Source organism: Alternaria arbusti (assembly GCF_024043155.1).
Source record: "Alternaria arbusti strain BMP 1465 chromosome Unknown scaffold_3, whole genome shotgun sequence".
In the NCBI taxonomy this organism is placed as follows: Eukaryota; Fungi; Ascomycota; class Dothideomycetes; order Pleosporales; family Pleosporaceae; genus Alternaria; species Alternaria arbusti.
This window is the reverse complement of record NW_026249943.1, coordinates 1856493-1869272: the sequence shown is the minus strand read 5'-3', so window position 1 is coordinate 1869272 and position 12780 is coordinate 1856493. Positions and strand designations below refer to the sequence as shown.

At 53.6% G+C, this 12780-nt stretch overlaps 5 protein-coding genes across 5 annotated transcripts; 4 read left to right on the top strand and 1 right to left on the bottom strand.

The window, feature by feature from the left end:
- Window positions 1-2255: 2255 nt before the first annotated feature.
- J4E86_003298 (uncharacterized protein) lies at window positions 2256-5673 on the top strand (the record flags this gene model as incomplete). The annotated part of the gene is made up of 4 exons (XM_051443854.1): window positions 2256-2489; window positions 2886-3011; window positions 3060-3778; window positions 3840-5673. The coding sequence occupies 4 exons, from the start codon at window positions 2256-2258 to the stop codon at window positions 5671-5673; spliced, it is 2913 nt and encodes a 970-aa protein (XP_051305349.1).
- A 1834-nt stretch (window positions 5674-7507) lies between these two features.
- J4E86_003297 (uncharacterized protein) lies at window positions 7508-8316 on the top strand (the record flags this gene model as incomplete). Its single annotated transcript, XM_051443853.1, has 2 exons — window positions 7508-7630; window positions 7684-8316. 2 exons carry the CDS (start codon window positions 7508-7510, stop codon window positions 8314-8316), a joined length of 756 nt encoding a protein of 251 aa, XP_051305348.1.
- Window positions 8317-8926: 610 nt separating this feature from the next.
- Window positions 8927-9826, top strand: J4E86_003296 (uncharacterized protein; the record flags this gene model as incomplete). The annotated part of the gene is made up of 2 exons (XM_051443852.1): window positions 8927-9163; window positions 9227-9826. The coding sequence occupies 2 exons, from the start codon at window positions 8927-8929 to the stop codon at window positions 9824-9826; spliced, it is 837 nt and encodes a 278-aa protein (XP_051305347.1).
- A 254-nt stretch (window positions 9827-10080) lies between these two features.
- Window positions 10081-10325, top strand: J4E86_003295 (uncharacterized protein; the record flags this gene model as incomplete). The annotated part of the gene is made up of 2 exons (XM_051443851.1): window positions 10081-10222; window positions 10261-10325. 2 exons carry the CDS (start codon window positions 10081-10083, stop codon window positions 10323-10325), a joined length of 207 nt encoding a protein of 68 aa, XP_051305346.1.
- Window positions 10326-10528: 203 nt separating this feature from the next.
- J4E86_003294 (uncharacterized protein) lies at window positions 10529-11479 on the bottom strand (the record flags this gene model as incomplete). Its single annotated transcript, XM_051443850.1, has 1 exon — window positions 10529-11479. One exon carries the CDS (start codon window positions 11477-11479, stop codon window positions 10529-10531), a length of 951 nt encoding a protein of 316 aa, XP_051305345.1.
- Between the last annotated feature and the right edge of the window lie 1301 nt (window positions 11480-12780).

Sequence of the window (12780 nt, the reverse complement as noted above, 5' to 3'; positions counted from 1 at the left end):
TTCACTCGAAAAATGGTTGTCTAGACCAAGAACATTGCATGGATTGGCGTTTATTCTTCTCTACTCATTTGTACGGGCTCGATCACCAAAACATCCGGATACTGAGAGCGTAGGGAAGGGAGGGGGCCGCCTGGGGTATCGTTAATGGAATAATGGAGGTTTGGCTTGGCTTTTGCCAGCCTATATGTGTGAGCGAGGCGTTGGGTTCTTGATTGCGCCTTTGAGTGGTGGCATTTTCATCGAAGTCTTTGTGGAAGGACTTGTAGTCTCTTTCTTAGATGTCCTTAATGGATAAGATGGTTCATCTATCCTCCTTTGGTTGTGATGTGATGCTATTCGAGTGACGAAGGTTCATGAGCTAGCTCTTCCTGGATAGAAAGGAGGAAGATCATCTAAATTGATGTCTTATTCATGCGTCACACATGTTATCTATCTATTTACTACTACGTGAATCTCTTTCCCAGTTCTATGTTGCTGATCATGTCCCTTCGCAGCCCGCATACAATGCACGGCACGACACCACGCATGCATCGGTGTCATGGCTCACTGCCCCACTCGATGTCATCGGGCTAGCCACCGAACTAGCAACGTCGCGCCTTCCTGTCCGACATGCTTCCTTCCTTCTACGCCACACATATTAGAGGTTTAGACTGGATTTCCGGGTCTTGTCGCTCATGAAGCCTATTCGCTTCGTCTCAGGGGTTGTAGAGAATCCCTCCTCCAGAATCGCTGTCGGGGTTTCGACCATCTCAAACATAGATTGTAACTCGCGCCGAAGAATCTGCTCAAAGAAAAGCACCCGACACTTCGATATGCCCAGTCAGGTTCTTGCGTCAGTCAGCGAGCGTTGGAAGCTGTTCAGGTTGGTCCGGGGTTATGGACGGGTTGGTATCCATCAGTGTCCTTTGGTCACATGGGAAATGCTTCATGCTTCTTTGAAGGGCCCAGTATCTGAATGTACTCATTGGATTCTCATTGTCATGATCAACTTTAGAGGTCTCACACTTCCAAGCAAAGATCATCTTGGTCTCCAGTTTATTGCACTGCTGGGATCGATCCGGCATGTGTTCGTGTCATTTTCATTCTACTGTCACAAGTTGTACATTCTCACGTCTCGTATCACCATATTACTTTTCATGGTTCTCTGAACATCTCCGGCTTTGGGACTCTTGTCATTACCATAAACTGCTCAGATTGCGCCATCGTCTTGTGTCCCGCGACTCTTGACCAGTCTCTCACCAGGTCTCGAAAGGCGGTTATCACGTATCCTGCGCTACCTCAGTAGTGTCACAGCACCACCAATTCTCACCTCGTCGACAAACATGTGCCCCGCTTATTCCTCATATTTTACCTGTATACACCTCCGGTACGTGTCCGAGCCTCACATGTCAGCAGCTAGCGTAGTCTGCCTATCCATATAAGCTTGCCCACCTACGGCCCCAAACTCTCTTTCCTTCCTCACACTACAACGACAACTACTCTCCCCTCCCTTCCTAACTTGACAATCCTGACAAGGGACAAGCCTTCTATCCTCTACAAGCCGCAGCTACTTCACCAACATCAAGCCTACCTTCCTCAACCGCAACAAGAGCCGGTCTCACAATAGTCACTGCAGGCAGTTCAGTCAACAACACTGCAGGCAGTCTTCCGCGCTCAGCACCTTCCAGTAAGTTCCCAATTAAGCATTCCTCTTCTTCAGTCACCATGACGACGATGATGGTGATCATCATCATCGCACTGCTGCCGCTGCGTACTCTGTGTCACGTCGAGGTCCTGGTACCTGCCGCGCAGTTACCGCCCTTATCGACGGTCACCACAGCAATCTCATTGTTCTTGCCCTCTTTTTTTTTGACGCTACCACATGACCCCGACTTGGCATAGCTTTGGAGCTCATAACTTCAGCAGTCTCACCTTTTGTTTCCCACCCCAACACATCATATCCAACAACACTCCTTTTGTATGTCGCTCCTCTCCCATGCTTTATCGCACATCGCTTTTTGTTCTATCGCCTTGTCGCGAGCACATCAGTTCGCAGCTTCTACTTTTGAACTTTGCTGACTTGCCTCAGACCCGATCAGCGATCCGGTTCAAACGCTCACGCCTTCAACGTCAGTCCCACAGGCGACTCAGATCTGAGATCAAGGTACGTGTCTCCACTGTCGCCTCTGATCACGCAAGCTCCATGCCGTGGTTGACTCCGCTGGCAAACGCGTCTTCGCTCTCGAACACCGCTAATACGACTTCTAGAGTACGCAATGGCCGGTCCAGCCAAGAAGCGCGCGCAGGCCGAGAAGCAGTCCAACGGCTCATCCAATGGCTCCTCCTCTGAGTCTCGCGACCCTACTCAGCGCTCCGCTCCGAAGTCCATCCCCCGTGTCGACGGCAACCGCGATCCCAACGTTCGGGCTTGCGTTGACTACACCGACCCCCGAGACCTCAAGAACATCTCCGATTTCCTTGGTATTGCCGGTTGGTATCAGGCTCGTGGTGTAAGTACAAACACTCCTCTGTCTCAGGCCGCATGGGCATCTTGCATGTATCATTCGTGCAAACACACCTCCCCGCACTGCCCAAATGCAAACAGCTTCGGGCTCGCATCCTACCAAGATTGGTATGGGTATGCTCTCTAGGTTGTGAGCATAAGAGCTACATCTCCCCGTGGCTTACCCTTCTCTCATCTTTGCCCTCATTCTTATTCCAAACACCATTTGGATTCTGCTATCTTTCATTTCCACAATACCTTCCCATTATCTTCATAATCCCAATTTCCCTCATTTCCCATCTTCATCATGGTCGGCCAAGACGCCGCTCCCCATCGCTTCTACCAGGACACCAGCCTCTACACCCCGAGGCACAACAATATACTCTTTGCTAACGACCATCAGCTCACCATCCCGGGCTCTCTTCCTCAACGTCCCAAGAACTTCAACCAGTTCGGCAAGGCCGCCAACATCGTGCTCAACACCTTCAACGTCGTCAAGGCCCCCGACACCGTCGTCCATCAGTATGATGTAAGTTTTCCCGTCCCCCAAGCTTGACTTGATACTAACTTCTACAAGCTCAACTACAGCGGCGACGCCCTCGACTACACCAAGCGTGTCCTACTGAAGAAGATCTGGAACTCCCCTACTATCAAGGCCGAGCTTGGTGAGCCCGCCAACCTCTGGGTCTGGGACACCAACAAGCTGGCTTGGTCCGGTAAGCGTCTGCCCCGTGACGATACCCGCATCACTGTCGACCTCGATGAGGAGGAGGGCCGTCCTACCAAGCCGGGTGCGCGTGGCAACAAGCACACCATCCACGTCCGCTGGACTCGTAAGGTCGACTTCATCAACTTGAATGCTTTCCTCGATGGTCAAGCTTCTTGGTCCAACGAGTGTATCGACACGATCAACTTCCTTGACCATGTCATGCGCGAGTGGCCTTCTCAGCAGTACACCCAGATCAAGAAGTCTTTCTTCCAGCGCGGAGAAACTCGCTTCGACCTTGGCGGTGGTGTTGAAGCCTTCAAGGGTGTCTTCGCGTCCCTTCGCCCTGTTTTGGACGACAAGTTCAAGAAGTCACTGTCGGTCAACGTCGATGTCGCCAACGGCACCTTCTGGCGTGCTCAAGAGCTCACCCGCGCTATTGGCCAAGTCTTCAACTGTAACCCGCCTCAGTTCGCCACCATGTACAAGAACGCCACTCGTGACTGGAAGGGCTCCATGCTCAAGAGGGACCTCCGCAAGTTCAAGAAAGTAGGTGTATCTACGACACATACTAAGGAGCCTACGCAATGGTAAGATGTTCTTTTCGGTTTGCCGACTACATACGCGTGGTGTACTAACTTTTGATCTCAGGACGATCGATGAATTCGTCAACATGGACGCTTCCCAGGCGACTTTCCCGGATCCCGATGACCGCTCCAAGAAGATCTCGGTTGCTCAGTACTTTAAGAAGAAGTATGGCGTCACTGTCATGGCTGGTCTGCCGGTAGTCAAGATGACCAAGAAGATCCGCAAGGAGCCTGTCTATATGCCTGTCGACGTCCTGAAGATCGACGGCAACCAGCGCTACACCACCAAGCTCAGCGATACCCAGACGTCCAACATGATCAAGTTCGCCGTCACCCTTCCCAAGGAGCGTTGGGCGGCTGTTCAACAGGGAGTGAAGTTGCTCAACTGGCAGAATGACCCCTACCTCCGCCACTACGGCCTGAAGGTTAGCTCCGCGCCTGCCAAGGTGACAGCTCGTATTCTCCCTTCGCCCACCGTTCACTTCGGCGCCGGTTCCAAGGAGGCCACCATCAAGCCCGCGGACATGATCGCCGGTCGCTGGAGGCTGGACGGTCGCAAGTTCGCCATGAACAACAAGGAGCGTCCTATCAAGGCGTGGGGTGTCTGCTGTGTCCAAGGTCGTGGCAGCCCTCCTCCTCAAGCCATTGAGGCCTTCTTCCAGAAGTTCGTTCAGATCTACGAAGCCCATGGTGGACTTGTTGCCGCCCACCCTCAGCATGGCAAGAAGCCATGGATGGGTCCCGGTAACCTTGCTGATGGCGGTGAGATGATCCAGAAGGTCTGGAACCAGACTGGCAACAAGTACGCCATGCCACCTAATCTGCTCTTCTTCGTCGTCAACGACCGCAATGTCGACGTCTACCGCCGCATCAAGAAGTCATGCGACATCCGGTTCGGTGTGGCTTCACAGGTTCTCCAGGCCAAGCATGTCATGTCGGCTTCACCGCAGTATATCTCCAATGTCTGCATGAAGGTCAACGCTAAGCTTGGCGGAGCCACCTCGGTCGCGAAGTCTCAGCTCATTCCCAAGGTTGCCCCGAAGTCAGCATCTATCCCAACCATGGTCGTTGGCGCCGATGTTTCTCATCCTGCTCCCGGAGCCGCTTCAGGTGAGGCTGCATCCTTCGCTGCCATCACGGTATCCGCCGACGTCCACTTCGCCAAGTACTGGGCTGAGGTTCAGACCAACGGTAACCGCGTGGAGATGGTCACAACCTCCAACATCAACGACCACTTCGGGTTCATGGCCAAGAACTGGATGCAGAAGATCGGCCAGGGCAAGCCTCCTCAGCGTGTACTCTATATTAGAGATGGCGTGAGCGAGGGACAGTACGCCGCTGTCCTTGAGGAAGAAGTCCATGACATGAAAGAATGCTTCAAGAAGCTGGGCTGCAAGGAGATCCCCAAGTTCACTGTCGTCATTGCTGGTAAGCGCCACCATATCCGCTTCTTCCCTGAGGCTGGCAAGGGCGACCGCAACGGCAACCCTCTTCCCGGTACTTTGGTAGAGTCTGGCTGCACCCATCCGTTCGAGTTCGACTTCTATCTCTGCGCCCACGTTGCCATCAAGGGTACAGCTCGCCCCATCCACTACCAGTGCATTCTCAACGAGGGTGAGTGGCTGTCGGCCGAGCTCCAGCAGTTTATCTTCGAGCACTCATACCACTATGTCCGCTCTACTACTCCGGTGTCCCTGCACCCTGCGGTCTACTACGCCCACTTGGCTGCCGACCGTTCCCGTGCTCATCTCAACGACAACCCGGTCTCGTCTGGCAAGAAGGAGTCCAAGGCAGACCAGCAGTCTTCTACTGGTTCATCCAAGCAGAACGTCGAGATCGCTCCGTTGATGCCGATGCAGAACGCACGCGGCCTCAGGGATGTTATGTGGTACATCTAAGGAACGAAGAGAGGTCAAGCCGGTCGGTCGTGCTAGATAGGATGGCTTCACTGATTCGGAACACGATGGAGGACTCGGTTGCGACGATGGCGTGAATCTGTTCACGGCGCATCAAAAGTCGGTGATTCGGTATCCTCTTCAATCTTTCCTTGCGATATCCATATTTCATGGTCCTAGCGAGGACATCTCATGATCTCAGGTAGTATGCCTCGCCCGTCAGCGGCCTGGCAGAATCAATATGGTATAAAATAACTCCTGCTGCTTTGCGACGTTGTGATGTTGCGCATACGTACTCAGCTTCTCGCATTTGTTAACATGCCCACGAACTATCAGCCAGATCAGTTTGATACACAGTGTCCATCACCGGAACTGGGTTGAGTGTCTAAGAGGAGACCGTCCATGGGCTCAGCCTAGATTTTACCTTGCTCTTCACGATCCGAAGGCTAACCTGTCGCAGGCTCAGACTGCCGGGTGCTTAGCAGAAGTATAGCCACGGCCTTTACGACCCAAAAAACGGCGCCTGACCCTGAGGCGAGCTTCCAATCAGCCTGAATAGCTGTTGTATCGATTAAGTGGCCACGAGCCCCGGAGAGTCGATGCGCATGGAGATTTTCGTCTCCTCTCGTTGCGATCGGGTACAAGCTGTTAATTTCACGAGGAAACGCGGCCACGAAGTCGAAGATCGCAGAGCTTGCAACTTTGCGCCGAAGAATGGAGGTCGTACTCGCCGGGCTAATGGAGAGGACTCGCGTATTGTATGAGATAATAGAACGATAAGAGTCGGGGTAGGAATACAAGGAAGCCTGTAGTACGTGTTTGCAGGCTTCGGAACAATTGCAGATGCCTAGTTGACAATGGGTAGATCGACACAGACAGATTGCTGTCTGTTCTTATTGCGAAATCGTGTGCGAAGGTCAAGAAGCACTTTGAAGGCAGGCAGGAGACGACAGAGGCACTTCTGGCTTGCTGGACGCGCCGCGCATCACGAAGCGCGATACCAGAGAACTTTGCGCTCACGGCGATAGGACCATTATGAGCCTCCTATCACAGCTTCAGCGAATGCGAAACGACGATGGCAGGGTATTTACATACTCGATCGAGTCCCGGGCGCAACATCACATGCAGGCAAGAGGTATGTACCGTCCAATATATTTACCTTCGCTCCACCAGCGCAAAGCGCAGAAGAGAAGGGGGTAAGCGAACGCATAATCATTCTAACCTCCATTTTCCCCTCCAAATCTTCATTGATGGGAAGACACAGAGTGAATAATGGGGTGTTCAGTTTTAATGAACAGAAGAGGATCGCGCGACGCGTTGATTTTGATGGCTGCGAAGATTTCGGATGACTAAGGGGCGCTTGCATGGTTGGGGTTAGCAGCAAAGCAGGGGTCATGTGAGCGAATCAAGGCTGGCGCGTTGGGTGTGACGAGTATGGTGGGGCAGGGGATTTTGGGCGGCGGCGCGGGGTTTTGTTGTCGGCCTGTGGGAGTGATTCTTTTGCGAAATTGAAGACCAGAGTGAAGTTTCGGGCGTACTAGGTGAATAAAAACTCTGTAGGCGGCGAACAACGTGGGGTGGGAAGCTAACAACCTGTAGTTTGATAGACCTGCACTCTCACACCCGCCCTTGTGAACGGAGATCCTTACACAAACGCACCTTACCCACTCTCCACTAAAGCTTCCCACGGTTCGGACTACTGCGAGAAGAACTACAGACTCAACCGCAACCCCAAACCCTTCGATACCGACAAAGTCCCTCGATCAGCATACGGACTCGACCTGCAAGCAGTCACCGAACACTTTCCACTTCTCCACAAACAACTCAGACACACAACATGTCTTCAGCAGGACGTGGCCGCGGCGGCAAGTTCAACAAGGTCAAGCGCGGAGGCGGCAAGAAGTTCTCACGCGACCTACAACCGCTGAACGCAGATGGCGAGGTCGTTGGCATGTGGGGTGTAAGTACCTGATGTACCCAAAGCCACAAAGACTGTCTAACAAGTAACTGTAGGAACAACCCGACAAGGTTGACGAAGAGTCCTCCGAAGAGGAAGAATCCTCCGAGGAAGAGTCCGGCGACGAGGACGGCAAGCCCGCACAAGAAGAACTGACGCGCGAGCAGCGTCGCGAACTCGCAAAGAAGCGCAAGGCGGCCGCGATCGCGAAGAAGTCACAGAAGACCCCCGAGGCAGGCGATATGCCCACCGACTCCTCCGAAGAGGAAGACGACGATATGCCCGCGAACCCAAACCACACTGCGAAAGCCCGTACACAAGCCGCAAAGGCACCCGTCGATCCAGACGCTGAGCCCGCTGCTGCCGCTGCTAAGGGCAAAGGCAAGCAGCAAGACCTGTCTCAGCTCTCCCGTCGCGAGCGTGAGGCTCTCCAGGCACAAGCCAGCAAGGACCGATATGACAAACTACACGCTGAGGGCAAGACCGAACAAGCTCGTGCCGACCTTGAGCGCTTAAAGCTGGTTCGCGAGCGTAGGGATGCTGAGGCGGCGCGGAAGAAGGCTGAGGCTGAGGAGCGTGCTGAGCTGGAGAAGGAGAAGAAGGAGCTCATGGACCGCGAGAACAGGCGGCGGGAGCAAGCCAAGGGCAAGGCGGACCGTCTTGCTAAGGGCGGCAAGAAGAAGGCCTAAGTCTGACAGTCATTGTCAGGATTGGATCTTTCGCGACGTTACCAGTTACCTCTGCGACGCCCGGATGCCAGTATATGTGTGCGAATGCACTCCGTTCCATGCTTACGGGTTGCGCGGTTCGCGTACGGCGTAGCCACTTCGAGCTACTGGTCGATGCTCATGATGCGATGATAGAATCAAGTACAGGACGGCGGCATGGTGTATACCATGTAGCCTGCTGGATGTTCCAAAGAAGAAACAAATGTGATCCAAGTTCACGAGCCATGAACACCATTTTGCTTGCCGTGACCAATGTACCAAGACTGAGACGATGAATGCACGCCCTGTGACCGATACCCAGCATCTCACATTCAGGCAGCCTTGACACTGTATAGCATCTAGAACTTTCGATAGCAGATACGAGTCCGTATGCCGAGCCGTGAGCCCTCAAGCCGCCCTTGTGCTTCCCCGCGAGTTAGTGCCTCGCCTCGCGAACGCGAAGGTTCACGACTTCGTCATCACTCCCTCCACTATATGAGCATCACAATGGCGCCACTGATGCTTCTCATCATGCGCATACGCGTACAGATCCTTTCGCAATATCGCGCATCGCGTTACGACTCTGTTGAGCATGGCTGAACCAATACCTGCTGAGGAGCAATCCAACTTCGAAACCTTCCGCGACTGCTTGAGTGAACCCGTCCTCAAAGCTTTAGCTGCGCCAATCGAGAAGCCGAAACCGAAGAAGAAGAGACATGCGAAGAAGGGGTCGAAGAGTGGGAACAATGAGATCGTGAAGCAGGAGGTCGCACCAACGGTCGTGGAAACCCAAGAAACGGATGCAGAAGACCTGGGCGAATTCATAGAAGTATACCATCCCTACAAACATACACACACGCGTACTCTAGAGCCTCACTAACAGAAGAAACAGTATCTAAGCACCCTAATCTTCCCCTTCCTCCCCGCCGAACTGCGCACGCTCACGCACTCCATCTTCAAAGACTCACCGACCCTCCAAGACCTCTACACGACGCCCCTCTCCTCCTTCACCTCCACCGCCCTCCTGCACACCATTCCACCCACCGCAATCGACAGCCTAGAAAGCTACGGTCTCCTCCCACCCACCTCCGACACGATCGACCAACACAACCTCCTCACACCGCTCCTAACAACGTACATCTCTGCCGTCACCGCCCCGCCCCCAATATGGAGCAGCACGCGCGCCACCGCCTGCGAGCTCTGCAGCAGAGACTGGGTACCGTTGACATACCATCATCTCATTCCCAAAGCAGCGCATGCGCGCGTGCGGAAGCGGGGGTGGCATACAGAGGATAAGTTGAATAGCGTGGCGTGGCTGTGTAGGGCTTGTCATAGCTTTGTGCATCGGTTGGCGGGGAATGAGGAGTTGGCTAAGAGCTTTTATACGGTCGAGTTGATACAGGAGGGTGGAGTGGAAGAGGATGTTGAGAAGAGGGAGAGTGTTGAGGGGTGGGTTAGGTGGGTTGGGGGTGTTAGGTGGAGGAGTCGGTAGGAGGTAGTGGTATGATGGAAGGGTGTTGATTGCGGGATTCTGAGGTTGGTATTCGAAAGCTTTGGATTACCTGTTGTATTGTCCCTGGATGGATGCGCGACACCTTTTGGGTTGCGAGTACCATGGGATGGAGGCCTCGCTTCTCTGTATCCTGCCACCACTGTCGTGCTCTATCTCACATTCACGTCTCTGTCGCACACTTTCTGTCCTCTTTTTCCTGCGTATCGACAGCTTATACCTCGCATCAAGCGACCATGCTGCCACCCTTCGCCTACTCCGTCTTCCGACTCACGGTCTACCCCGTCTTCATCGTCCTCATCACGACCGTAACGGCCATCGTCACCATAGACCCATTCAAGAACATCACACTTCAGTACTTCGCTATTGGAAATATCGGTGTAGCGTTATGGGGTGTACTCGCGGGTGCCCTATAGACCATGAGAAGGAGCAGCAAATGGGAAGAGCAGTCACAAGAGCAGAGAAGCAAGCGGAGACATGATTGTAGTGTGGTAAAAATGGTATCGATTCATCCATCAGAGGTCAAGTCAACCAGACGACCTCTGGAAAGCACATATGCACGCTAAAATGAGGATATACAACGGGTATCCAGCCCTCAAAACGCCGGTGTCGATATGCGACAATGCCTAATCCAAACATGTAATCGTTGATACAAATCCCTCCAGTCCAGCTCGGAGATGATGATTATAATGGCGCGTCGTCCAGAAAACCCTTCTCGACTTCATCCTCAAAGATTGAATACGAACGCCCGCGCTCGCTCATCTTGTTCTCCTTCTTCCTCGCATCGAGACTTGCGCGGACATGTTTGAGGAAGGCCTCAGTGCTTGGGTCGCTTGGTGTACGGTGGAGTTCGCAAGGCATATTCGATGCATTCGCAACGGGTGCTGGTGCGATGATATTGGAAGAGGTGGTCGCTGAAGTCTTTGTCTTTCGCTCAACGGTGCACAGCCTCTTCGCAGACTCCCTGAACTTCTTGAAAGGGTCTTCAACTTTGGTCTCAAGCTTCTCTAGCTTGTGTAGCATCTGGAACTCCTCGCGGACTCGTCGCGCTGCCCACTCGCCGGCAGGGAAGGATCTTCGTCGTTGGGTGGTGGCGAGGTAGTCGTGGTATGTGTCGCTACTCAAGCGAAGCTCGAACTCGCTTGCTGGGTTGCTATGTGTGGGAGCAGGAACAGGCGCAGGAGCAACTATGGGTTCCGGTGCAGTGGGAACAGGTGTGGAGCTGAAGTCGACGAGTTGACCTGGATGCACTTCACCCGTGCTGTCACACCGTGTGGATGGCGCCAATACTGTCAAGGTCTTCTCGGTACTGTTCTTCTCGGAGGCGAACAGAGCTTCAGCATCTGTTGCTCTTGAATCAACTCTTTGTCTTTTGCAGCTTTCCTCTATCCCCGACCTTGGAGAGCCCGAAGCCGATGATATGGATGTGCGTGGGCTGACGTCAGGGGAGCGATCTTGACTCTTCCGCCGAGACCCAAAGCCAAAGCTGAAGTTCATGTTGAAGATCTGACTTGCCCGGCGACGACGCTTCTTCTTGAGGTTTGGGAATGACCATGGAGCAGCACTCTCTGGTTTCGATGCCATGGGGCCGGAGTGAGGCAGCAATGATGGGAGTGGTCTGCTTGTGACTGCCATCTTGAAATGGTTTGGAGTTGAAGGTGTGAGTGGCGTAAGGGGTTGGAACGGGTTGGTGAAGTGCAAGTTGTTGTTGTGGTTGTTGTTTGGTCCTTGCTTGGTGACTCTTGGTAATGGGAGTGTACGATGTATGTTCTGTTGTGGAGGATGATAGAGTTGCAAGTTTCGTGCTACCTGGCTCGCGGCGGTTGTCTCACTGGATAAGTAGGCGTCTCGTGTGAATGCATAGAACAAGTCATCTTGCAGGGTGTGTTCACGAGGCGCTGGTCGTGGGAGACGTGGGTCCGCGAAAGGCGATGCCGGCGAAGTGTTGGTCGAGGTTTGCTGCACGGGGAAATTCGGAAAAGGGCTGGTTTGTACTGGCCATGGGGGCGTGGTGCAGTCATATGGTGTTGGCGCGAACATTTGACCTGTGATCGCGTGGGTGTGGCCTCGTGCCGAGCACGCGGATGTGACTCCGAAGTTTTCCCGATAGCGGATTGGAGTTGCGGTGTGGAGCTGGTAGTCGCCAGCCATGTGTTGGTGATTTGATGGTGTCTCGGCAAGCGAGGTCCGGTGAGGAAATGTGCTGGACTATCTGCTATGTTTAAAGATCGTCGCCTGGGAGGTAGCCGCGGTAGCCAGAGATAACGATTTTGTGTGCTCTTGACCGCTGAAGTCGACTCCACGTTATATACCGCCTGTTCTGCATTATGGCATCTGCACGAGCTCGCCGATGAAAAGACTCACCGCGCCGGTACACTTGCCCGTGCACCACCCCTCAACCTGTGCATTTGCGTGCCTTGACACTGACAGACCCGGATATTCCAAAAACATAGAAAAACAACTCCCCACGGGTCCTGTCATCATACATCACTCTTACACCTCATGCCACCGTACCTGCGGGCCCACACGCCCTCTGCCAGCGGTACAACCAACAGCACACCGCACATCGTGACCAGGTCCCACGCAGCTCTGCGACACTAGCTTGATGACGGCGCTGTTGGTGAAGTTGATCGCTGGTTGGTTGCGGGGGCGCGACGTGCCGTTTGGCACCCGTGGGTAAGATGTGCGTCGGATTGTGGGTGAACCGTGGGCGGCAGACCGAGATCGCCGACTAGTGAAGTTTGGCATTGAGATCCAGGGTCCATGACAGATCTCAACGCATCTAGATCTGAACGCTTTAGTGCGCAGCGTGAACCATCGCGGAGAACAGCATCAAAAGCAACTTGCCAACTGAGAGTTGTTATAGAAACAGCGGAGATGCAGGAGACACATGCTGATCCTTTCATCTCAGGTACCAAAATCTGAGGTCGCTTCTC